Raw genomic sequence first — 27,207 nt, 5'->3', positions numbered from 1 at the left:
GCCCCACGCACGGGGCGTTCCGCAGTAACTCGTTAACGGAGATTTGCCGCGTTAATGCAGTTTTGGCGTTAACGTCGTTTTAACAAGATTAATGCTGACAGCACTAATTATTATTACTATTATTTGGAGTGTCAGATGAGCAGCAGAATAATGTATTCTGTTGAGAATGTCGCCTTATGTATAAATTCTGGTTGTGCTTACTGATCGCAAACCGATTTAATGTGCTACACTGCGCTCAGAAATCTGTCAAAAAATGTTTTAGTACGACTTTGGTAAACTACGGAGCTGCACCGCTTGATGGATTGTTGGAGCATTACGGCTACCGTAGTCAGGAGCCTCGCGGAGTGATACGTACTGTGCTTCAACGTAATATTACTGTATTTTGTGTGTATAATGACCAGAAATGGCTCCTGTTAAGAGACATGGTTACAAAGCGGATTTCAAACTCCCGGCTGTCAGTCACGCAGTAGAACTTGGGAACAGAGCAGCTGTGAAATCTGTGTCTTTGTTATTATGCTCAGCGTCTTTTACTTTACATTTTGACTGCACAATTGTGAGCTTTTTGTTATGCACAAAAACAACATTGTTTTATTTTATTTATAGAGCATTATTATTTAATAAATGCTGATAATTTATTTCTGAGTAATTTTTCATGTACATCTACGCTGTATGTTAGTAAAAGTGCCTGTGTGACATCTGGGACACAGCTTTGACTAAGAATTCTCTTTCTGTTCTTACTTTATGGCTTAAAAAAATATATATTGAGATATATATCGTATATCACCATCCAACTAAAGAATATCGAGATATGAATTTTGGACCATATCGCCCAGCCCTACCGCAGCCTACCTGATTATTGCTGCTGACAACGTCCAATCCTTTTAACGAACCCATCTTCTGTTGACTGTTTACATTAGGATAATGCATGACGTCACAAAGTCCAAATCATGTCACAAAGATCATTGTACTAAAAATGCCTCCACAATCCAATAGAGCACCTTAACTAAGTCTGCTCTCAGATTGGGACATGCTAGCTTTTCCTGGCAGGACTTTTTGATGACGTTTCTCCTCAACTTTTTACTGGTTCGACGCCGATGGAAGCTTATTTCCACCACTGAGAAGAGAAAAAAAAAATAGGCTGCTGCCCCCATGATAATGGGTTTTGATAACGGGCGACCGTGGCTCAGGGGGTTTGGAATCGCATCTGTAACCGGAAGGTCGCCGGTTCGATCCCTGGGCTCTCTGTCCTGGTCGTTGTGTCCTTGGGCAAGACACTTTACTCTACTTGCCTACTGGTGTTGGCCAGAGGGGCCGATGGCGCGATATGGCAGCCTCGCTTCTGTCAGTCTGCCCCAGGGCAGCTGTGGCTACAACTGTAGCTTGCCTCCACCAGTGTGTGAATGTGAGAGTGAATGAATAGTGGTATTGTAAAGCGCTTTGGGTGCCTTGAAAAGCGCTTTATAAATCCAATCCATTATTATTATTATTATTATTATTTTCTCAGACGTTTGACTTTGTAAGACAAACTTTTCAGATAATTAACTGAAATTTTTACTTCTGGATGGCAAAAAGAAAAACATTTCAGTTTCCACGGAAATATAGCTAGTAATAATTTCTTACTCTACTTGTGTTTTTAAATGGTAGCTTAAAAAGCTACTGGGTGCATTATTGCCACCTTTTAACTTTAGTAATATGTGAAGCCTAGATTATACTCTGTTGTGGACATGGACAGCTGGAGACTCGATGGCACATCAGTCTTTGAAGTCCACTTGAAGTTTGCTGCCTGGGTGCAACCATAGTTGGTGCACTGTGATGTACATTCTGCGCGGACCACCAACCCACCAACTCCAACTATCTCCAAACTCCAAAATTTACATGACTGGGACCCCAGTGGACTATATAGACCACAGCAGACTCATAGATATGGAAAGCATAAACCCTGCTTTACAGCTTACCAGCTGCTGAAGGGGAAAGGGTTGTACCTGTATCAGTATCTCTTGTACGCCACTACATTTACACTATTTGCTTTATAATAAACCATATTTAAATACTGGGGACCAAATGAATAAAAAAAAAAGCTTTAATACACAATCCAGTATAGTGTCGAAAGTGATTAAGGCATCGTTTGAGATCATTCACTGTTGCTTTATCTCTTGTTCAAACATTGACATCTAATGCATTTAAATATTTAAGGTATCCAAGTTTCAATCAAGTCCAACACAAAATCAACAAAGCCCAAGGAAGAGCCTTTCCCTGCAACACAATCTGGATTCATTTCTAAACCAGAGACACTATAGATACATTCATACACTCCCGCTCACATTTAATACATCTGTTTTCATGTGCTGTGAAAATAACCTTGAGCATGAATCTGGGATTTATAATTGTCATTTACAGATAAAGTACCCTCCTTGTATTAACTGGAACTCCTATAATCCCACTAATTCACTGGACTGCGCAAAGAAGAAAAGTTCTGGGAGTTGAAATAATTTCCCAAGTAAACATGATTTAAAAAGACATTAGCCCGCAGTTAATAAACACCAGAAACAATGTTGAAACAGTTACCTCGGATACTTGAAGCGAGTTGTATTACCCAGCTGTGTCACCCTCGGGTGTTGCAAAAGAGAACGCACCTCTGGCCAGGAATAATATTTCTGAACGAAACCAAAATGACTCTGTGCTTTTAGGGCAATAACTGTTAATGTCCGTGAAAGGTATGCAGGGGTTGGGCAGCTGAGAAAAACAAGTGACGACCCATTTCATCAACATGCTCTGTCATAAAACAACAGCTCGAACTAGCATGAGATCGGATGTGACAAATTCAGACTCCAGGCTGTTTTTTCAAAGATGTGGAAACAAATATTTATGTATGAAAAAGCAAATTAAATTCTTGCCTAACACTAATTCATCCCATATGACCCAGGGTTCGCTGCAGCTTTGAACTCTTAATTAAATACATTAGGTCATCCTTCCCTACGTAATGTAAACACAAGTATTAAGAGGTCTTTCGAAACAAAGCGTATGACTTTGAAAGACCTCTAATGGCCACCAGAGGGAATAGCATTAGCCTTTTTTTTCCCCAGCCAAAATCTGATCAGATTTTAGACAAATTTGAATCAGCAGGTTTTTCCCATCAGCTGGTTTTACACAAATTTAGAGAAGTGGGTGGAATATTAGATGATCAAAGGAGGAGCAGTAACTGACTGCATTACAACAAACTTATTTCAAGAATTTATTTGCGTTTACAGTTTTGAGGAGATTTTCAAGATCATTTGGGGAAAATGCCACATTAAAAGCAGCTTTGCACAATTTTGGCAACACTCTCCTAGATTGGTTTTCAATTATCTACGTTTTTTTAGCGATTGCCATTTTTCCAGTTGCTGCTTTTAGTTGTTGTGTTTATGTTTAATGTACTTTAGTACTGTTTGTATTAAAATGTTGCATCTTAAAAAGATAAACAAGGACGCATTCTGAATATTAGCTATACATCTTCTGACTTGGCTCAGAAATCAACAGCAGCACATCAGATAAACGAAACGTCAGATAAATAAGTAAACAAACATGCATGAATGCAACTTTTTCCAGTTCTGATACAACACTGACACCTTGACTGAGGGTTCAGTAAGACACACTATGTTACCATAAATGCAATAAAAGCTTCTCTAAAGCGTCAAACCAAACATAGCAATAGTGAAAGTTAGCAAGAGAGCGAAACTAACAAGGAAAGATTTGTCAGTGGAACTTTTCAGTTGTGTCAATTCACTTGACCTTACTTAGCTGACTTAACAGCTTGAGGTTAAATCCCAAAGTGCTGCAAACATACAAATAAAAGCTGTTGCTATAACAAGTGTGAAATAGCTCCAAACTAGCTGCTAGTTTCTACCATGTTGTAGCAGTGGTGTGGGAAGAGTGAAGGAGTAAAACACAGGACGTAATTAAACAGGTCCTGTTTTAAAGCAAGGGATCCGCTAAGTCTATTCTTGTGTTGGAGAACAGACACACAGGACACACAGGACTTAGTGTTTTGAGTTAAGATGGGACTAATGTGAGCTCACCTGGAAATCTACACACCTTTATATAAATAAAGGCTAAAGAACAAGAGTAGATCAACATCGGATCTTAATCCAAAGGCTAGATCGGTGAATCCCCTGTTGGAAAATCTGTCAGTGATGAACTTTTGAAACTGGCTGAGAACAATAAGGATGTCAAAGACGCAATCTAAAATCGTTAATGCATTTTTGCTTTGGGGAACCTTTTTCTTGCCTTTAACATTTTTTTTTTAATATAAAAGGTCAGAAAATAGTAAAGATTGCATCAATATTTCCTGAATCCAAGAGCATCAGTTTCATTCTAAATCTAAGGGCAAAAAAAGAAAAGAAAATACAAAACTGATGGTGACAGCATTAATGACATGACATGACATGAAGAATTGCCCAAGACTTCTGAAAATAATGATGTGTTGTAATTAATAAGTTGTTTTTCCAGTGCATTAATCTCTGCTTTAGGTCTAACATTTAAAACAGCAGCATGAAGTCAGATATTATCACTAAAAAAGACAGCGAGCAAAGATAAGAACTCAAGTAATATATTTAAGAGAAAACTGTATTCTTTTTAAAAAAAACAAACCTTGCTGCATTATTAAACATCAAAAACCTGCAAATAAGTAATCTCCCTAACAAACGGAAAAATGAACCGAACCAATTCCATAACCCATTCAGCAGAGGTAATTAATGATGCCGCTAAACAATTCATTAACCAACATATTTTTCCAACTACAAAGCTTGTTGGTCTCTCAGTTCCTAAGGGAAATGATAACATTTCAATATATACTGGGGATCAGAGGGGGCTTCTCAGGAACTGGGTTACAGCCATGTTGTAACCCAACATAGCTGGACTGGCCATCGGGCATACCGGGCCGATGGTGATTTTTCGTTTTTTTTCCGTAACGGTATAAACACTGAAAGGTGGCGGATTGGCCAGATGAAGGGAGATGTGTAAAAATAACTCAGTTGTTTGGTGGTGGCTATTGCGGAGCTTCTACAGATTCAGTAACATTAGCAAGTGGTGGAGGCCAGCAGATACAACACGCTGGCAGGTGGATGACGGAAAGGCAGGAGGAGCAGAGACCCAAGGCGGTGAACTGAACTTTAGGTAAGAAGTTATGACCTGCAGTCTATCTGGGTCAGATATAAACCAAGTTTAGGTGGAGTTTATTTTCGTTATGCTGACTTTTCACAGTCAGTTACAATAGCTCGTACGGCGTACTAGCTAGCATGACGGAGTTTCTATACAGCTGGGCGGGTGCTATGATGTTATTGATGTTGAACTTGTTTTATCTTATTTTATTTATAAGGTTAATTATTAGAGTTTCCAACCGTCCTGTAAAAAACGGAATCGTCTCGTATTCAGAGAAAATATTGCGCGTTTCGTATTGAGGTGAAAAGGAGCACAGTTTGTCCCGGACTTCAGCTACAATGAAAAAGACAAAGCTGGAGTTATTCTGTCTTTGCTGCACAGCTGCCTCTTCTTCTCTCATTCTCCCCCCTCCCTCTCCTGTTTCTACTTCAATAATGAAACTGATCAATGATCAGCTGATCGGCTTTTCTCTCATTTGTTTATTGCCCACTTTGCGCCAGAAAGAAGAAACCAGCGGATGTCGCGCTAAACAACAGCAGCACGTTTAAGCTTGATCAGCTGTTGTTAGAATTTATTTATTATTCATTTCTAGTATCAGCTGATGTTTGCTGGAGCCACAGCTGTAAAAGCTGCTGGTCATGATATCGGTTTGGTTATCTGGTGAGAGGGAAACATGAAGATGAAACCAGGAGATGTCCTTACTGAATCATCAGAGCTGAACAGGTGATGGAGAAACAGGTTTACCTTTTAGGTGACATGAATGAGTTGAAGGGAAGTTATGAACTGTTTCTGAGAGACAAATAACACCAGGATCCTTTTTATATGTAGCTGACAGCTGGTAACTGTGCAGGGGAAAGTTGTATTCTTTCTCACCTGTCTTTCTATCTCCTTTCACTTTTTAAAGGTTGCCATGTTAGAAAAAATATTTTGCCCTGCCATGCTGTTTATTGATGTGGTAAATGAATGGTTTATGAAAATATATCTAAATCTGTCATCAGTAATCAGTAATGTCATGGTCGGCTGTGTGGCAGGCAGGCAGGAGTGGTGGACCCAAAATGCAGGATTCTCAGGACACGAGGTTTAGACAGAAAATGCAGCTTTATTGCTGGAGCAGAACATCAAGATAAAATAAAACTCACAAAAGCAAACAAAACTCTAAACAGAGATGCAGGAGGACTGGAAATCCTAAACACGCAGCAAGTGAGGGTGAACAGACGTTAACGATGCGACACCGAGTAGGGGAAGACACAGACACTAAATACAAGAGGTGAACGGAGCAAAGAGGAAACAGCTGGGAGACACGGCTGACGTTGATTACACTGACGAGACAGGGAGAGCACAAAGCTGAACGCACTGACAAAGGACACAGACCTACAAAATAAGACAGGAAGCACACGCCAGACAGAGACAGACTCGTAAACAGGCATAATGACGTCATGGACAAACAGAGGGACATACGGGCAGAGAAGACTAAGCACAGGCAACCTAAACCAAACATAAGGGCAAGATAACAAAACCTAAACCAGACATAATCATCATCGTCATCAACATCATCATCAGATAACTAAAGAATCAGAATATAATTGTAATCAAAACAGTATCACCAGAGAATAACCAATCCATAATGCAAAAATAAACCAAAACATAAGAAACTCAAAATGCTGGGTCGACCCGACCCAGGACCGTGACAAGTAATGATCATGTCTCACCTCTAGTCTCCTCTGTCTTAATTTCAGGTTTTCACCATGTGTTCTAGATAGTTTAGGAGGTTAACTCGACCAAGCAGTCTACTTTCGGGTACAGTTTAGAATACCAGAATAGGGAGGATGGTGTAGGTTTAAGTTTATTAGACTGATACATATATACCAACAAGACAGTGTACATCACTGTGACAACAGCGTTTGTTTTCATTCAAAGGCTTTATGGTTTTTCCTATAATACCTGGTGGGCCAGTCTCTAGTCAAAATGCCCGGGCCGATTTTTTGTCCCAGTCCAGCCCTGTAACCCAATGACACATTTTGAATCTGCCGTTTACATTTTGAAAGCGGCAATAGTAAAACAATCCACTAAAACTGAAATGTTATTGTTATTTTCTCTCCCCGGTGAGAAGTTGAGGCGAACATACAGCCCAACTGTCAGGCCAAACAAATACTTTAGGTAGAAACAAACCTTGGCTTGCTGCTGATTTCCCGCTCGTAGCACCATGGTCCATGTGAGAACTTGAACAAACAATCTGAGCATCTGGTGAAATAATCTGTGAGTCATCGGTGTTGACCAACAACCTGATCAACCTCCCAAAAGCATATTAAAGTAACTTAGTGGTTTCTGAAAAAGCCAAAAATCTTGTTTATTGCTCCTTTAAGAGTCACATATATAACATTAAATTAAGTTAATAAATTATCAGTGATTCCCCACCTCAATGTACATCTCAAAACCATCAATTCCCAGCACAAGCTGCATGTCAGTGACACCATAAGACTAATGATTAAAACAAGCCTCCTCATCGGTTTGCCTCTCAGTAAGCCAGATTTCCACCCCCTGCGCAGCACTTTTCATTCCAGCTACATTACATAAATCAGCAGACTGCAGAGGAGTGGAAAGGAAAAGTCCCATAAGTAACAGGAGGGAAACTATCACAGGGAACCATTTGGGCATGAGCTCACTATAGTGTATAGCTCTTAATTGCCTTACTCAAATGCTTGTTGCACAATCAGAATAAGTTCTTGTGTAATCCAAGATACGGAGGTAAGATTAGACCTGATAATAACATTTCTTGAGGACAGCGTGGAACTATTTTCTTCCACCCAGCGATGATTTTCCTCACTTATCATAAAACTCCTGACAGGTCACTGTACATTTGCATCCATCATACATCAGCTGGAGTCCATTTACAGAAACTCTTAGTTTTCTGGGGGTTTTTTTTTTTTTGGGTGGTGGGGGCTTCGTTAGAAGAAAACACATCATATTGTTTCAAACGTGCTAACGCGTTAAACTCCATGACAGCGAAAAAAAATCGTGAAAAAAACTTCATAAAAGTGCAGTAAAGTCACATCAGGCCAGCTGTTCTTACCGTGTGGTGTCCCCTCATCAGCTTGTTGTCAGTAGGTCTTTGCCTCGCGCTGACTGCACGCGGATTGTACTTCCCACTGTCACTGCAGAGCTGTCGGCTCAAGAGCTGCAGCTGCCTAGCTGCCCGCGCGCGCACGCACGAACTCTCTCCCCTCGACGTGAGCTAATATACGTTCATCTGTAAGCATCTGTTACTGCTTTTAAAGCTCTTTCATAATGCTGCATATGAAGCGCTCGTTGAGTCTTAACAGTGAGCAACGAAGTAAAAAAAAAAAAAAAAGTTTAAAAAAAACGACTTAGACCAGGGGCGTGTCCAGAGGGGGGGTATGTGGTGAGTCTAAATATGATTGGCCCCCAATCTGAGTTAGAGGGAAAATATTAATAAAACAGAGAAACGTTGAAGTGCTTTCATTTTATGTTGTCCTTGCAGCCAGTATGTATGGAAGCTATGGAAGGACTGATTCTTATATAGCGCTTTTCTACTCTCCCAGAGTACTCAAAGCGCTCTATATAACATGCCACATTCACCCAAACACACAAGCACTTTCTCTGTACTTAATGCTTTCTAACTACATTCACACACATTCATACTCCGATGGATGCATCGGAGAGCAACTTGGGCTTGACATGCAGACTAGAGGAGCCAAGGATCAAACCACCAACCTTCCAATCAGTAGGTGACCTGCACTACCTCCTGATGTACAGCCACCCCATGCCCTCTGTAAGTCAGAATTTCAAGTTAGGTATTTCTAAAGAACTTGGATTTTTGTGTTGTTGAGTTGAAACTTTGAGATGATCACTCAAAAATATCAACATCTAACATTCAAGCATTTATTTTTCATCAAAAGAAACAAAAAAGTTGTTTTTATTTAGAATTTTTTTTTCTATTGTTGTTGGTTTAGAAACTAAAATGAAAAAATAGAGATAAATCTTGAAGTACTATTTTGGGATAGTATTTTTGAAAGAAAAGTTGAAATAATATTTCAAGTTTAATCTCGAACAAGGGTGACAATTATTTTAACTTTTTTCTTGAAATGGCACTTTGATATTTATCTACAAAAATAGATTTTAATCTCAAAAAGAATAATATTAATAAAATTTATATTGTGTGTGGGACAAATTTGGGCTACATCATTGTACCATACTGATCTACTTTATCTGCTCCTGTTTTTAGATATATAAGATAAGAAACTTTACACTGATTGGTAAAATCGGTTTGGGAGTTTGTTGGTGTGGTAAGGATGGAGTTCTTGTAAATAAATTGTCCCTTTTGGCTGATCAAGAACAAAAGGACCACCGTTTTATACTACACTCTCAGACTGCTGTAGCCTGTTTACATTATCTTCAGGTAAATTCACCTATATTTGCTCGTGGACAGTGGCTTTACATTTTAAAAGGAAAATACGAGAGCATTTCTTTTTTTTAGGATAAAAAACTGCCCAGGAGTGAGCTGTCTTGGTGGAAGCTTGCACCTTCTACATGTAATATGTTGTATGTGTGAAGTATTGAGTCTTTAGTCATAATTTGGGCATGTATATCACTATAGTCTAGCTATAATATACATAGATTTAAGGCATTTTTTTATATATATAGTCATCGTTTAAATAGAAAGTTTTAACCTTAGTAAACCACACATATGCCGCTAGTTTCACGTCTGTAGATTTCATGGTTACTATGATTAAAGAAGCTTTAGGTATAATTCATAGTAAACTTACTTCAATCAAATTGGAACATTTGGTAGTTTTAACCAACCTCACAGGGCAAAATCTCTAAACTGCTAATGAGTACTGGGAAAAATGTTTTCCATACATACAAACTGTTTTTATCACTGTATGATTCTGATAGAAGTCCACTTTCTCATTGAAGAATGGCTATTTGATATGTTATCCTCGTGCTAAAGTCAATAGAAGGCATGTTGACTGTAAATCAGTTTATTGATTATTAGCACCTGCAGCACACGGGTCAGAGCAGGACGTTAAATCTAAAGCAGCTCCAGATGTGCTCTAAATAGTTTAAGCCTCTTAAGACAAATGCATCTGTAAAACTATAAGTATGCATAACAGAAAGTTTTATTACGGTTTTTCCCTGTACGGTTTACCACTTTTCCTATATTATAACTGAAAGAGACTTAATATTAAGTTCACATGGCTTCTCTTCACTTTATGATATTTGTATTTCCAGTGGTTTCCCTATAAATTGTGTTGAGTGTGTTTGAGGTGCTTGGTGTTGACCTTACTTTCACCATATTCTGGTTTCTGCTCCGCACAGTTTCCTATATGGTGTCTCTGTCGCTGTCAGGTCTGCATGATTTATACCAGGGTGAAAATTGATGGCACACATTACCATCCCATCACTGCCAGCACTGACATGTAAACTCCCTGCTACTCCAACATTTGTACCAATCACGTCAATACTTGGACACACTGCATAACAGCGTGTCAAACATCTGTCTCGTCCTCACGCTCTTAAGACTTTCATAAATACACAAAAGAGGCAAACAAGCAGAAACCTTTCATCTGTGTACATGATCACACAGTAAAACTGCAAGTCAGAGTATGAGTTCTGATTTCTGAGAAGATGCACAGAGCTGTAAACAAGTCCTCTGGGATGGAGCTGCAAACAAAACCAGATGGGCAAAAACAATTCACAAAAGAACGTATTCTCCATGAAAATTTGGGACACAGGGGCTTCGCTGCTAACTAGATGCAGAAAGCAGCTGGTGTTAATCTCTCTTTTTACCATCCCTTCTCTTTAAAGTCATTCAGAAATCTTTTGAAAATGAGAATTAAAGCATTTATTCAGGGTAAAACACAAGTGTTTTATCTGCAGCTCATTTTCATCTCAGAGCAAACAACAAATCACTGGAGATGATGGACTGATGTTCCAACTTGGAGAATTAAGTAGGTTCTCAAATTCACATGCTTTCAAGGCTTTTTCATTGTGGGATATTTGGTATTTTGCGATGAATATAAAAAGATATGCAGGCATTTTGACACTCTGCAACCAGCAATGACTTTAAAAAAAAATCAAATTAATGTAATAAGAGCTCATCATTTAACTCAAATTGGTAAGTGTCTGTCCCATAAATTAAATAATCCCAGCATTTTTGGTATTTCAGATATTTGGTTCACTTTTACTATAAAAATATGCCGATATGCTATCACCTCTCAAGCCCTCTGGAGACACATAATGCATAGATTTTATAGAGCGTGTCCTCAGCGATTTTCTTTCCTCTCTGTATTACTTGACTTTCTTTGTGTTGAGGACCTGTTTCTTCTACATCAGTGTTTTATGTTAAGTTTTATATATATTTTTATATTTTTATATATATATATATATATATATATGAAACACTTACTGTTTGCAAGGTATAGCAAGAGGTGTTACTTCCTTTTCAAGACTTACAAGCCAAAAAGGTCTAGCAAAAACAGCATACAAGCTAAAAGATTTGGTTGATACACCTCCTCGGTTTGCCTCTACTTTTTTTCTTTGTTTAAACCTTGTGTGGTGTTCGTATTTTTGTTACTCAGCCAGTGTTCATGGGTCTGGTGGACCCGCTAGAGTTTTGGCTTTCCAAATTAACACTATCAAACAATTTTATGTTAAATTACTCAACAGATGTTTACTTCATCCCAATTACAAGACATATGAACAGCAAACATGGTTAATTTTTTCCCTTTACCTTTGTTAGATCACATTTATGAATTAATGTGCTTCTCGTTTTTCTTTTATATAAAATGTTATAAATAAATCAGTTATAATCAAGTGGAGTGAGTGGAAAGACACAACACATTTACACGTGAAAAAATAATTAATTGTTTAATTTTTCTTTTGAAAAAAACTGAACACGGGTCTCACAGACCCGAACACCATACAAGGGTTAAGACGTTGAAAAAAATTGTTGCACAGCACCTGTACACTAGGTGTCCTCAGTGAGCTTTCTATAACAACGGTGGGCAACTTCAGACCTCGAAGGCTGGTGTCCTGCAGGTTTTAGATGTGCCCTTGAACCAACCCAGCTGATTTAAACTGCTAAATGCCCCCCTCAACATGTCCTGACGTTCTCTAGAGGCTGGTAATGAACTGCTTATGTGATTCAGGTGGGTTGACCCAGGGTGAGATCTAAATCCTGCGGGACACCGGCACTCGGGGCCTGGAGTTGCCCACACCTGGTGTATAACCTGACTTTCTTTGTTTCAGGCCTCGTGTCTACACAGCTGTCGCTTTTCTCCACTCACTCTTGTATATGTAAATAAGAAGAGTGGTCAGGTCAATATAACTAATCTTCCACGTTTCCATTTGGGTGTGTTTTCTTTTAATTAAAAAAAATAAGTCCCTATTAGTCAGTTCAAAAGAGCCTTTTCACTAATCTCCTAAACCTTTTCTTTTCAACTAACATCACTTTATTAGTTGTGTACCTTCTATTAAGCTCTATTAATTAGCACATTTTGTTTTTAATGTCTACACTTTAATGTGCTGGGTTGAAAGGAGTAAAAAGAACATAGGAGCAGATGTACTACACTTTATAACTAAAGAGTTGCAACCTGCTTGTCCGGTTCTTGAAACATCCCAATAATTATAATCAGTTGTGGTGTTTTTCTAAGCTTATCTGTAATTATCTAAATGTACGCAGAGCTTCTTTGTGGTACATTCTTTCTTCTTGGTAGCAGAGCCTTCATCTGATTAAAAAAATGTTCACCCTCTAAACAGGTAAATCTCTTAATCTGTGCCAAATACTTGTTAAACTCACATTCATCTTTTTATAAATAACAACACTGTCATCTCCTGGCCGGCTGTGGTAATAAACCAGAAGCCTATTGCTATTAGATAAATGTAAGTAAACGGCCCGTTAGACAAATGCGAGAGGCTGTTGAATTAGAAAAGAACTTTATTAAGTCAGAGTTAATCACAGTTACAAAGATGATTCATACTGGTCTAATTGTTAGCCAATGTTTAAAAATAAAAACCACTGAATGTGTTTTCACAGCAAGATAAGCAAAAGTTACTAAACACTGTTCTAACATAAATATCTTGTTTAATATATATTTATCAAATATATATTAACCATAAGTTATCAAATATACATTTAATTTATCACATAATCTTTAAAAAGGTGAAAAGAGAAATTAACATAATAAAAATAAACGTTTTAAATAATTCATTTTTTAACTAGAGGAAAAAAACTAGAAAATTTCTTTGTTATTTTGAATTTAAAAAATTTACTCTTTTGGGTCAAAAAGGGTTTCGTTTGTTTTGTTAAAGGAAGAACTAAAGAAAAATAAACGTATTTAAAGAGTCCTAGTTTTTGGAGATTTTATTCTGAAAAGAGTGCGTAGTGATTTCTCCAAGAAAGAGGGTGAGTATGTTTTATATGTTTAGCTGGAGTGAGAGTGGCGGGGTGCTTCAAATGATGTACCAGTTACCGATTCCGGCCTCCTCGAATTGCACCGCAACAAAAAACAAGCGTCTCCGTCAATGACCGCGCCACCACTGCCTCTATGCGTTAGCTCGGCGGCTAGAAGAAAGCTAGCTAAGGGGGCTGAACCGGGTCTGCTCCAAAAGGACAACCTAAGTAACAAATTGACAGGTTTTACCGAAAGCAAGACATTTTGTTCGTAAAGGTCGTGGTGAGTATTTTGTTCCCAGACATTTTTCATTTTTCCTTCCTTTTTCTTTTCTTTTTGGATTTTTTTCTACGATGCTTTTTGGACAGGACGTAATGTGCTGGCTAGCGAGGTAGCTGGCTTAGCGGCCTCGGAGATGCTCATCCCCTCCAAAAAAAAGAGCACAAACGCTGGTTGTGGTTTTTAGAAAACACGACGCTTTGGATGCCTCTTAGCAACAGTCTCGTCCACATTTTTGCAAGTTTGTGTAGCTGTATTTTTTGTAGTGTTTATTGTGAAGACTTTTCTTTTACGGGACTTGCTGGTTTTTGGCACGCTTTTCAGCCAGCTGGCCAGCTAACATTAGCATGTTAATAACCGCGGCAGCAGCAGCATCCTGATGATTGATTACACGTTATCGACTTCAGATTTGTCAGAATTTTGCAGGTTTTGGTTTTTGCAAGACAAAGAGGAACTGGTCTGATGGCTGTATACTTTTTTTTCATGCTTTTTAATTGTTGGTTGGCTAACGTTAGCCATGCTAGCCGGCTTTGATCCCGGAGGCCAGTCAGGGCCTGTGTTTCACTCTGAGGCCTGCTGAAGGCGCTGTCGGGGTCCAAGCGGGTGTGTTGTGGATGGTTTAGGTAATTTTTGATTATCCCTAGACTTTGCTTTTTTTGCTTCGGCTTTGGGTTTTTTTTCTGCCCCCTATGGAGTAGTTTTTTTTTTTTCCTCGTGTTTTTCCCCCTCCCCCTCCCATGATGAAGAGTGATTTTTATTTTTCTTCTTGAGTTTGAACGGTTTGGAGTGCCATTGGCTTAAGTTTTTACATAACGTTACTAATACACATTTGATTAATTAAACATTTCATCTGAACCAGTATTATGGTTGTGTATATGTGTATCAAAAGCAATCCACGCCCTCACATTCACTCCATTTACCCTTTTTATGAGAAAACACAAAGCTTATGGAAAATAAATTTAAACATCACTATTATACAATACTGCGCACAAGTCTCAAACCGCCACTCATTTCTTTATTTCGTGCCAATAATTTATTGAAATGTGTAAATATATAAATTAAAATATGATGTGTATAAATAAAAAAACAAATACAAAAACGTTTTGTAAATTTCAGTTGTTTGGTATGACCACCCTTACCTTTTAACATGGCCTGAGTTCGCTCATGAAAGTTTTCTTGGAATTTCTTTTAAGGAGCTTTCAGGAATAGTTCTCCGGGCTTCTTTAAGACATTCCCAGAGCCTCTGCAGTGTTTTTATAAATGGCTGTATGCATGCACTGTTGTACCTCCTTTGTGGTTAGATTTAAACCAAAAATTTGAGATTTTGATTAATTACTTCAGAAGACCTGTTGCCCCTGGTTTTCAGTCCAGATTTTGTGTAATTTGGCAAACCTCAGACATTTCCCATCCTTAAACATAGCTTCTCTCTTCTTACACAGACCATTTTTGATAAGGTTTCAGTGAGCACTACATGGATAACCTCTGAGATCCAGTTTCAAGTTTTTGCTGGATTCTCTTTATATATATATATATCTAATTTAAGGATATGATTTTCAGATACTGTTCATTTGCTGTAGCACTACACACCATACGGAGATAGGTCAGGTTTTCACTTAATAGTTCTTTGGGAATCACCTGATTGGTGCAAAATGAACTACATTATGCTTTACATTTTCCATAGATTTGCTAAGTTTTCTGTTACTTGAGTTAGGTTCCTTTCCTATGCTTTTGATTTATAAGCCTGGGTTAAGTGGTTTCATAAAGACACAAACAAACATACAAAAAATCCTCTGGAAATGAGTGTAAAAGCTGCCAGTGTCCAGGGAACAACTCTGAAAGACCTTCAGAGATCCTGGGGAACTATTGGTCAAGACTTCTTGGAGGCAAAATATAAAGACATCAGGGGTGGCTCGAGACTTTTCCACAGTACTGTTTGTTATGGCAAAAGCACATTTACACTCTTGATTTCATAATCTCTGAATTTGGTGATTATTAGTAATAATAATGAAATCTCTGGTTACCCTTAAAGCTTCTCTAAATATAATTTTCCCTTTAATTTCCCCCTGCTGCTGATGTAATTCCCAGTTCCAGAGTTTTTATTATAACACTACTTGTGTTTAACAGATTATATACTATATATTTTTGGCTGACCTTTGTATTGTGTCCCTTCACATACGCACCCCCGTGAGTACTAATAAATGGATCTGCCCATATTTGGACTAATAACCTTAGCTTAGATAAATTCCAAATTTTAATATTTCACTGATATGTAAATACCCTGCTCTTCTAGTTTTTACAAGCGGTTCCATCTAAGTCATTGTGAACTTTATGTGTCAGTAATCAGCATTAATTTGTGGTTTGTCTAGGAAATGAAAATAAAAGCAAACGTAGCACAGTGTTTTGAAATTCATCCAGCTTTGCTAAACTTGTTGGCATCTCGGCTGCATCTAGAAATGCAAACAAATGTCTAAGCTACTACACCCATATTTCTTCACACACTAGCAAAGCATATGCGGGCTAAGCCAGTGCACTTTCTGTCGATTGATTGCAGTCCCAGGTATCAATTTGTGTCTGGTTCTGTTCTGTATTCTCACACTTCACCCAGCCTTAGACATTGCAGTAGGTATACATGCATTAGGCTCTACTTGTAGTCTCATACTGGCTAGCTGTCTAACTCATCACTGACTCTTGCACACACTCCAAACAGGTAAGGCTTCGTACAAGATAACCCTGCTCAGCTTGACCGAGGTGTGTTTTCTGTCACCTCAGTATAAGTCGCCAGGGGCGAAGGTGAAGGTCGAGACACCAGCCCAAACTGAACCCAGCCCACAGTCTCAAACATCAGGCAGACGACAGCCCTGCACACAGACGCAATGGAGTGAGTGATGATGAATGAAAACCCCCTCTTCTGTCAGCCAGGGGGTTAATGTTAATGCCACGTAACTGTTTTTATGTTTACTGCCCCTCTCCAGACTTTACACACACTGGGCAATGGGCTTCACACACTTGCTTATATAGTTTACTTAAAATGTTGATTACATATATTCAGTGAGGATTGGGCAGCATTACAGTGCTACAAGAAGCTGTATTTGTATCTACAGCTAAAGCTCTACACCTGTACTGCAGGTTATTAGTTCATTGAAATGAGTCTGGCATAGCTGGGGCTCCATTAACAGGTAAATGAATTATATTAATGGCGAGTGATAGTTATTTTTTTTTCTAGTTTCTTTTATTCAAAATCGTGCATTTTAGTTAAATATTTGTTTTACTTTTCTGAAGAAATGCACACCCCTTATTTAATGTATTATGAAAGCACTGACAGGCATACCATAAAATTCAGAAGGAAGAAGGAACAAAGTTGTCATTTTGTTGTTGTTGTCTTTGTGATTATTATGTTTTATTACTCAACCCAGAGCCCCAAGCACTTCAGGCATTAGAATTAGAGATTTCTGGTATGAAACAAATGTCACTACTTCCCACTGGTCTAGCTTTCTGTCATGGGTGTGTGGTTGGAGGTGTTGACTGTAAGCTTTGTGAAGAGGAAGTTTAGTTGCTAAATGTAAATGTTGTTGTGAAAATATTTTGCATTAAACCATACAAGATAAACGATAAGCAAAGTCCTTTTAAATTTGATTATGCAGATTTGCAGTTGTTGTTGTCAGATGTTTGTTTGCATGTTTTACAATTTGCTTTTAAACTTTTATATGAAAATTATACGACAGAACTACGTAAAAGTACTAAAACAAATGCTCCTTTGAAAATGATTTAAATGTCTGCTACAGTTAGATTTAGTCCATTGTGAACTTTTTACTTTATAATTTATTTTAGGTGATAAATAACAGGCTTCTCAGTTAGAATGAGCCTTTAGTCGGCACCTAAGCAGGAGGCATACTGCTTACTTTAAAGGCAAAGAGTGGATTTTGGCTTACTTGACAGAAAACAGGGTTTTCTAGCCATTAGATAACAATGTTGTTTGTTAATAAATTAAACCCAGATATTTTGATCAAGATTTGTCTTTGGCTATGCCTAAAAGCCCTTAAGAGGACAATTTGTTTTATATCCAGGAAATCACAGTTGAAGAATCACGTGGTTCGTGGTCTTAGTGCTTGACTTTGTTTCCATCAGTTTGGATTTCTTTTAGATGAAGAGGAAATGATGCAGCTTTTAAATATTAAGTACATGGAAGCTGGTCGGAATCTAATCAGTTTCAAATTTGTAGAATAAGAAAAATTTTTTAGAAAAATGCAGGTAACCAAACTAAATTTCTCAGGAAATCCTGATGAGTCCTTGACACTTTGCTTTGTGACTCGGCAAAAGCAGGATCCATTCAAAGGGTCAGATATTTCTCATCCTGCTACTAAATCGGCTGCATATGTGTCTGTGTGTCTTCCTGACAGTCGTTCGCCCACCTCCTCCAGCCTGATGAGCGCCAGCAACGTCACCAACAAGACCGACCCACGCTCCCTCAATTCGCGGGTCTTTATTGGCAACCTCAACACGCTGCTGGTCACCAAGGCAGATGTCGAGGCCATCTTCTCTAAATACGGCAAGATCGTAGGCTGCTCTGTCCACAAGGGCTATGCCTTTGTGCAATACGCCAATGAGAGGAATGCCCGAGCCGCTGTCGGCGGGGAGGATGGGAGAATGATTGTTGGACAAGTGCTTGGTGAGGGCTCAGTCTCTGAATTTTCATTTAAAAGGATTTTTCTCTTTATTATAGTCTTATTTAACTAAAATAAACTGAACTTCTGAGCTCATTGTTTGAACCTTCTTAGTTTGTTACCACTTTAAACAGTCACTGTTTGTTTGCTGGGGCTGATAAGTGATAAGTTTTTCCCCCACCCTTCTTGACGCAACCTCAAAGACATTTGTGTCTCCTGAGATCAAAGCAGGGATCTTTTGCTTGTTAGGCTTCCTGGTTAGACCCTGGGAGGAGCTAAGATTTAGTCTCATTTGTTTTTACTCAGAAAACTTATGTTGTTAGGCAGGAATCTTAATATGTCCATCTGCCGCCATAAAATATACACACATTTCCCAGTTTAAAAGTTTAACTGCTGGGTGTAAGAGGTTTCTCACTGAGAAGTGAAAAAGTCTACACGCAGTGCAGACTTTGGTGCGTGAGAGCTGGATCACAATTTGCTTTCAGACTAGTCGTCGGTATGCATCCAGTCATTCTGCTGCTCCACAACACTGCGTAATCAATTTGTTGTTTCGTGTGAACAAGTGTGAATGCTTAGGTATAATTTGCTTATTTTAAACAAATGATTTTCAAACATTTCTGCTTAAATGTGGATGTGAATTCATTTTCTCACTACCTGAGAAGATGAGCTGAAATACAGGTTAATGAGGGTCCCTTGGCTGTGAGAATGAAACTGAGATGACTCGTAAGACTCACTCAGTGACAGTAACAATGAAGTCTGATAGTGATAGATTACAATACTCAAGGGATGCAAGAGTGTAATTGCTTTACACGTTGTCTCACTGCTCTGAAAAGAAATGAAGGAACTAGACAAGTAAAGTACTTTGATGTTTCTAATTGTATTTCTTCATTTAATCTCCTTTTAAAATGTTTTCAGTGGTAACAGCCGTAGGCACGAGCAAGCCTGAAGTACATTTGAGGGAAAATGTAACATAAAATCCATTTTGTGTTAATTTTGACTCATTTTGACTTGTCAAAAGAAACACCAAACTTCTCACTCACAAATGTGTGCCATTATTATTTGTAAAAGAGAAAGCAGGGAAGTATGTAGTGCCAGCAGCACTATTGTTGACTACAGTACAAAAATATTTATAAATATATTTAATGTTTATATAATATTTGATAAAAGTGTATTCACAGCAAACCTCTAGTAAAAAAAAATTTAACCTTCATCAAACCTGCTATTTTCTGAAGAGAGACTCGTGGCATTGTTAAAAACTTCTAAAGCATTGGTTTCAAGTTATTTGTCCTCTCAATGGGTTTGTGCATTAATGTATAATGTAACTGTCTGGCAGACATCAACCTGGCTGGAGAACCCAAACCGCACAGATCAAAAAGCACCAAACGCTCCGCTGGAGACATGTACAGGTAAGTATCAGCTGCAAACCTGAACAGAAAGCCAGAAATGCCCCCATCACTGTTCTTGATGAGGGCATAAGTGACTTTTGATTTGGCACTAAAGGAAAAACTTGATGTAGTTGGAGAAAAGAAAGAATGCAGTGATACCAGCAAGTCTTCATATTTTTCAACACAAGCTTTCTGTTCTTTTGTTCTTCCACAGCAGCAGCAGCAGCTCCTTTGACCTCGATTATGATTTTCAGAGAGATTATTATGACAGGTGAGTAGATCCCTGACGATGGATGAGTGCTTTACACTCACGCACAGTGCCAATCTTTGTTGTTTGTTCATGCTTTGTTGTTTGTTCAGCAGTTCATGCTTGAAGATGTCACTCAAAAATGGGTATGAATGTTATTTGATTAGAAAAAGCAGTAATGCTTCACTTCTACCACTGCTCTGTTCTCACATTCAGCACAGAGTATGTTTATTCATTTTTAAAAAAAAATGTAAAACCTCTTGTTTGATAACAGAATGTACTCGTACCCGTCCCGTGTCCCTGCTCCTCCTCCCCCATTGTCACGGGCTGTGATCCCGTCGAAACGCCCGCGGGTCAGCCTTAGTGGAGGAAGCAGCCGGCGGACCAAAAGCAGCTTTTCCTCTTCATCCAAGAGCAGTCAAAGGACTTCCTCATCCAGAACAAGTGAGTCGGCTACCTGGTCCATGCAGCTGTCTGGAACTTCAGCACAACAGTATATTATCCTAAATTCGATCAGTTTCACTGAATACCAAACTGTTGTTGTTGGTGCTGTTATCATCATCAACATCCTGCATAAATCTGCTTTTGTAAAGATTTACAGAGGGTTATTCAGTCAGGCCTACAGACTGGGCAGTGACTGTATGGCCACACAATAACTAACACATGATGCACCAGCACAACCATAAGTACCGGCAGCAATATCGGCCACTTACAAAGGTCTAAATACATTTAATTAGCATCTGGCTTATCAGACTTATTGCTGGCAATACAAACCAAACCCACTGTGTTGTACATTTTCCTAATTACTTTAAACATTGGGCCAAATAATAATCTTTCAGTAACCTTATACACGTCCTTTGATACGGGGGGCAACTGTCAAAATGTACCCTCGTTGTAGAATAAGGCTTTCTAACTCCCCACCCCCATTCCACAGTGAAAGTGGATGAGCTACAGACAATCAAGAGAGAGTTGACGCAGATCAAAAGCAAAGTGGATGACCTCCTGGAGAGCCTGGAGCGTATGGAGAGGGACCATAGCAAGAAGTCAGGTAGGAGGGACACGGCATGTTTTAATGGGGAGTGCTGAGTGAGGTAAAACTCAGCAATAAATGCCTCCGTGTTTAACCAGATGGCCTGTAAATGAAAACCTACAGTACAGAATGATCTCACACATTCTTTTCTCACAGCTGTAATACAGCCTTAATGGCCTGCTTTTGTTGAAAATGAACTATAACAGCCTCTAAAGATTTCTAGCTTTTATTATATTTTTTCCCAGAGTAGCCTTTAAGTTCATTTAATAGAACAGATAACGGGTCATGAATGTACCTTTGTGTTTGGCAGAAGGTAAGAGTATGAAACCAGAGCCAGGAGAGGTGACTTCACCTCCACACCCAAGCAACAAGAAGGATGACAGTTTGAAGAGGGAGAGGGACAACCAGGATATGAATGACTCTGATGAAGAAGAGGACGACGAGGAAGAGGAGGGAGACCTGCTGGAGGAAGAGGAGGTGAGGTTTGCAAATGGTATTCAGAGGGAAAGGAATAAATGAATATGGGTTTTTTAGGGGGAATTTTTATTCAAATTCAAATTTCAAATCCAGCACTGGACAGACCTGCCTTGTGCATCGTGTGGTATCAAGCATCAGACACGTTTGGGATGGGTGAGGGTGGCTGAGTGCGTATCTGTGTCAGTGTACATGCGTGTGTGTATCCGGTGTCCTTTCAACCAGTTAAGCGAAAGTCAGCAGTCCGCAGCCTACGCAGGTGGCCTTGGAAGGATATGTGCGCAGAGACCCACAACAGTCTGATTATCAGGGAGAAGATTTTGTTGTTTTCAGCCAGCCGGCCTGATGGGCCTTTTAGCGACATGGGGAGCCAAATGAGAGAAATTTTGGTTTAGTGCGAACGAGCTGCCTCCAATGCTACAGCCAGTCTAAATGTCCTTCACTGGTCACCAGGTCTGTCAATTTCCCGCTAAGCTTCTCCAAGATCTTATCCATGTGGCGTTCAATAACAACAGTCTGAGTACTCACAGCCCGCCCCATCGCTTCGATCATAGCAGCCAGCCTTGTGGGGTTTTGAACGGCTCTAACCGCTTTCTTCAGTCTTCGATAAGCCAGCTCCGATCGGCAAGAACCCTGTTATTATGGTTCTGAATAGGTAGAAATCTTCTATGTCCTCGATTGACAGTCCCGGGAATCCCAGGCACACGACACGCCACTTCTAGCACCCATCCAGCATGTATCCAGCAGGTCCCTCCAGGACATATGGGCTCTCCTTAACCCAGGCTTGCGTTCAGGGGCCAGTGGATCAAATCCATATTCTTTAGGTTTTAGAGAACAAGACTGAGAGACTCTCTGGGATAAAGTTAGACAAGATTACACAAGGGCATAAGAAGCCAAGCAGGAAGAGATGCGTCTGCCTCCATCAGAGCCGACAGCAAATTTTATTTGTAAGAAGAAAGAACTTCATGTCTCAGATTTTCTCAAACTGCTGACATGTGAAGTCATTTTCTGAGAAATTTTATGGCATCGGGTTTTATTCATTCATTCCTCATTACCTTAAAACTGGAATTCATGTGATTTAAGTCCGCTAAGCTACAGTGAGTGCTCACTTGATCCAACTCAAGTCTGTCCCCTTCGCCCTCCGAGTTAATGGTTCCATGTGCCATCATGCCTAAGTATCTCTCAAATGGAAGCTTAGAAAAACCAAGTACCAAGTTTTAAATCTCTCTTAATATTCTAAGGAGCTTGGAAAGAAAAGTGACTGGACTTAAGTTGCTTAAAGACATTTTGCCTCTCATCCGAGAAGCGTCTTCAGTTCTAGGGTCAAATAGTGGAGTGTCCCAGATCCACCATTCAACCCTAGAACTGAAGACGCTTCTCAGATGAGAGGCAAAATGTCTTCAAGCAACTTAAGTCCAGTCACTTTTCTTTCCAAGCTCCTTAGACTACGATGACCTGGATGACTGAGCCTTCAGACTCTCTCAATATTAGCGACTGCTACAATATATACTGCTCTTAAAAAGAAATATTAAGAAAATGTCAATAATTTATTGTATTGTGCCTACTGTTTCCGTTTCAGCCAGAAGTTTTCAACATTTCTAAAATGATCCCGATCAATAAGATTTTTCTTCTTTTTCTCACTACAAGTTATAACAAAAATAGTAATTTATGAAGCAACTGTCACCTAGTGCCACATACAAAAGTTTATTTAAATGAGTTTTTTGAAATATCCGAATACGATTTCTTTTTTCATCACTTATTAAATTGTCTGCAGGTGAAAAGTCAAGAGAGGGATGAGGAGGAAGAAGAAGAGGAGGAAGGCGAGCACGTGGAAGCAGATGATGATGGTGACAGCGTGAATGGAGACGAAGACTCGTAGGCACAGATGACAGCCCCGCATGCGGTGTAGTCGCAGCTTCCAGAAGGACATCGGACTCCTATTTTAACTCTAATATTGTAGATATAGGAAAAAAAACAAAACGTACACACACGCACATAAACACACACATAAGCATGGTGCACACACTCTGTCATAATGTCCCTAAAGGAGATTTTTGTTTGCGTATCTTGCCCGTCATCCGGTACCCCCTATTTACAGGAACTAGTTGTAGGTTTGGGTTTGTTTTTTTTGTTTTTTTTACAGCGTCGTTACTTGTCTTCAAGAGAAGGCACGAGTGTGGACTGGTGATGTTCTCAGAGACGACAGCTCGACGGACATGTCTTAATGTGAGGGCGAGAATTTCTGTTTAAAAAACAAAAACAAAAACGTTTTTAGCTTCAGTGTGTTTTGTTTTTCTCATCAGTGAATTAGTTTGGCCTTGTCTGTCTGTATGTTACTGTCAGTTTTTATACTATTCAGTTAAACTGTAAAGGAATAAATTGCAATAAAATATTGAATTTGCTTTTGTGTTTTGTTTGGCTCGACATGGATCTTTTGTATTGACACTACAGAGATGTTCCTTATCTGGCTTCACTTAATTCAGATGTCATGAATTCCATTTACATGGTTATAATAATAATAATAATAATAATAATAATAAACTTTATTTATAAAGCACACTTAAAAACCAAGGGTATGCCAAGGTGCTTAACAAGTAAAATAGAGTATAGGAGGAGGATAATAGAAATAGGACCAAAGCAAGTACTAAATATGCAAACAGATAACTGTCACTAATACATAGGAAAGCAACAGGTACAGAGCAAACAAGAATTTAAATGAGCATAGAAGTGCATGATATAAAATCATAAAAGAAATATTAACTAGAGGGAAAGGCAAGATTGAATAAGTGGGTTTTTAATCGTGATTTGAACAGTGCAATGGAGTCAGATGCGCGGAGGTCGAGAGGAAGGGTATTCCACAGTACCGGGGCAGCCAGAGCAAACGCACGGTCACCCCGGGACTTCAGTCGAGATCTGGGTTGGGTCAGAAGTAGTTGAGTGGCAGATCTGAGTGTTCTAGCAGGAGTATGTGGTTTGAGAAGTTCACTAAGATAACTTGGCGCTAATTTATTAATAGTTTTGAAAGTAAGGAGTAATATTTTAAATTGAATACGGTACTTTATGGGCAGCCAATGCAGGCTAGCTAGGACAGGGGTAATATGGCAAAATTTCCTGGTACCAGTCAAAAGGCGGGCTGCTGCATTTTGGACTGTTTGCAGTTTAAGAAGAAGAGAAGAGGGAAGACCATAGTACAAGGAGTTACAATAATCCAACCTGGAGGTCACAAAAGCGTGAATAAGCTTCTCCAGGTCCTCATGCGGAATATAATGCCTAGCCTTAGAGATAAGGCGCAGTTGGTGGAAGCTAGATCTCACTACAGCAGACACTTGCTTATCGAGTTTGAGCGAGCTATCCAGCAGTACACCCAAGTTACTGACATAGTCACAAGAAAAACTAGCAAAGGAACCCAGGGCAGCACAGAATTGGGCACGAGGGATTTTACTGTTGAACACCACAATCTCAGTCTTCTTATCATTTAAAACGAGGGAATTACTCAGGAACCATTCTTTGACCTCCCGCATGCATTCTTGAAAGTAGTGCAGGGACACAGCAAGGTCGTCAGTAAGTTCAAAATAGATCTGTATGTCATCGGCATAACAGTGGAAGGCGATATTGTATTTTTCAAAGATTGTGCCTAGAGGGAGCAAATACAATGAGAAGAGAATAGGGCCTAAAACTGATCCTTGAGGCACACCACAACAGACCGGAGCGGAGGAAGAGGAGAAGGTTTCTAAGTGAACTGATAAGGATCTATCAGCGAGGTATGATTTAAACCAGTCGAGGGCAGTGCCTCTAATACCCACAGTGTGCTCAAGTCTTAGTAATAAAATGTTATGGTCTACCATATCAAAGGCCGAAGAGAGGTCCAGTAAAACTAGGACCATAGAGCGTCCAGTATCAGTGATTACAAGAATATCATTAAGAACTCTAACCAACGCTGTTTCAGTGCTATGCAATGGCTTAAAGGCAGATTGAAATTTCTCAGCAATATTGTTCGTGTCCAAGTACGCCTGGAGTTGGGAGAGAACTAGTCTCTCCAGGATCTTGGACAAGAACGAAAGCTTAGAGATCGGTCTATAGTTTGAAAGGTCATAACAGTCAGAATTTCTTTTTTTAAGAATCGGGTGGACTACAGCATGCTTAAAGGACAAAGGAACACAGCCTGAGAGCAAGGAAAAGTTCATAAGAAATAGGATACTAGGTCCGATTACATCAAAACAGTCCTTAGCTAAACGAGATGGAAGAATGTCAAGCACAGTATTGGTGTTATTCATTTGAGCAACTAGCCGCTTAAGAGTCAAAAGTGACACAGGCTCAAACTGGTGGAAAGTTGAAATGCACTCAGGAATGGGGAGAGGATATAAAGCAGGGGGAAGGGAGGACTTAAGAGATGAGACCTTTTTTAAAAAGTGAGTTTGAAATCGCTCACAAAGACCCTGAGAATGAATTAAAGGCATGTCCTGTGTTATCACTTCAGTAAGTAACCCAGGGTTTCCTGGTGTAGTCAGAAGCATTTTCAGCATATTTTCAAAGGGAAGAGGGAACTAAAGTAGAAAAACATGAAGTTGAAAACCATAGTTAAAGCATCAGTGTGAGTGTGGGGGATTGGAAAAAGGTTATACAGTTTTTTAGCTCTCTGAATGCACAATAAGTTGAAGCAGGCATGCTGCAGAAGAACAAATCATGTGCAACTCCTGGAAACTGAGGCTATGATTAAAAACTGATCTGAGAAAACTGGACAACAAGAGATGGGGGGAAACATTGCCAGTTTTGGTTTGGGCTGCTACATTCTGACTATAGGGTCAGAATGTGATTATTCCGGCAGGATAATGTGTGTGTAACAAAGAATGAGATGAGATCAAGTGCTCAAGTTCACAGTATTCAAATGTTTCCAGTGTGATACTCAATTTGTGCCACAAAGACTCGGAGCAAGCCCACAAGCAAAAGTAGTTCCAATGAAATACAACACAAGGTGTGCCTATTAAATTGTGCAATGAGCATCTGTTACTGTGACACGTAGCACAACAGCTGCTTTGTTCTAGCCAACTAAGGTATTTTATGGTTTCTGTCAGATGACCATAAGCGCTTAAGTGTTCAAATCAAAATCAAATGAAGTTGCCATGATGTCATAAGCAGTGCGCCACTCTCGTCATGGTTACCGAAGTGACTTCAGCAAAGGATGCAATGGCAAACCTGCTGTCTCAAGATGCATTTTAGGGAATTTGGACATCCTTCACAACACAGAGTGCATTTGTATTTGATTGTTTATTTATATCTTATAGCTTATTTAAGGCACTGCAGATATAAATTAGCTAGCAGCTACAGGTTGCACAAATCATCTTTTCTCTTATGAGATCAGTGTGTTATGCAGTTATATCATCATGCTGTATATCATGAATGCACTGAGATTCCCACGAACAATCATAAACAGCTGTTAGTCAGCTTGTGCAGAAGGTTACTTGTATGCACTGAACATACAAGTAACAAAATGGGGATGTACCTGATGTTTCTCACAGCCAAAACAGGGCGGTGAGAGGGAAACGAGATGACATTGCAGTGATCAGTTTTGAGAGATTCAGTA

At 39.3% G+C, this 27,207-nt stretch overlaps 2 protein-coding genes across 10 annotated transcripts in view; one reads left to right on the top strand and one right to left on the bottom strand.

Moving 5' to 3' along the window:
• Window positions 1-8,448, bottom strand: part of glis1a (GLIS family zinc finger 1a) — a 64,439-nt gene extending 55,991 nt beyond the window's left edge. For all 3 annotated transcript variants that reach the window (XM_026150438.1, XM_026150440.1, XM_026150441.1), the window contains exon 1: window positions 8,207-8,448. The gene's annotated coding sequence lies outside the window, so the exon portion shown is untranslated. The remainder of the gene's footprint in view (window positions 1-8,206) is intronic.
• A 5,055-nt stretch (window positions 8,449-13,503) lies between these two features.
• Window positions 13,504-23,916, top strand: LOC113010860 (heterogeneous nuclear ribonucleoprotein C). 7 transcript variants are annotated; one of them, XM_026150094.1, is made up of 10 exons: window positions 13,504-13,561; window positions 16,599-16,707; window positions 18,227-18,495; window positions 19,824-19,896; window positions 20,090-20,146; window positions 20,236-20,268; window positions 20,397-20,566; window positions 21,057-21,170; window positions 21,463-21,629; window positions 23,401-23,916. In XM_026150094.1, exons 2-10 carry the CDS (start codon window positions 16,703-16,705, stop codon window positions 23,503-23,505), a joined length of 993 nt encoding a protein of 330 aa, XP_026005879.1. In that variant the 5' UTR covers window positions 13,504-13,561; window positions 16,599-16,702; the 3' UTR covers window positions 23,506-23,916. The 7 variants fall into 7 exon arrangements, with proteins under 7 accessions (XP_026005879.1, XP_026005881.1, XP_026005877.1 ...); XM_026150096.1 differs by lacking the exon at window positions 13,504-13,561 and adding an exon at window positions 13,593-13,832 and having other exon boundaries at window positions 21,466-21,629; XM_026150092.1 differs by lacking the exon at window positions 13,504-13,561 and adding an exon at window positions 13,593-13,832.
• Window positions 23,917-27,207: the final 3,291 nt, after the last annotated feature.

Source organism: Astatotilapia calliptera, chromosome 18 (genome assembly GCF_900246225.1).
Source record: "Astatotilapia calliptera chromosome 18, fAstCal1.2, whole genome shotgun sequence".
NCBI lineage: Eukaryota > Metazoa > Chordata > Actinopteri > Cichliformes > Cichlidae > Astatotilapia > Astatotilapia calliptera.
This window is presented reverse-complemented; position numbering and strand designations above follow the sequence as displayed.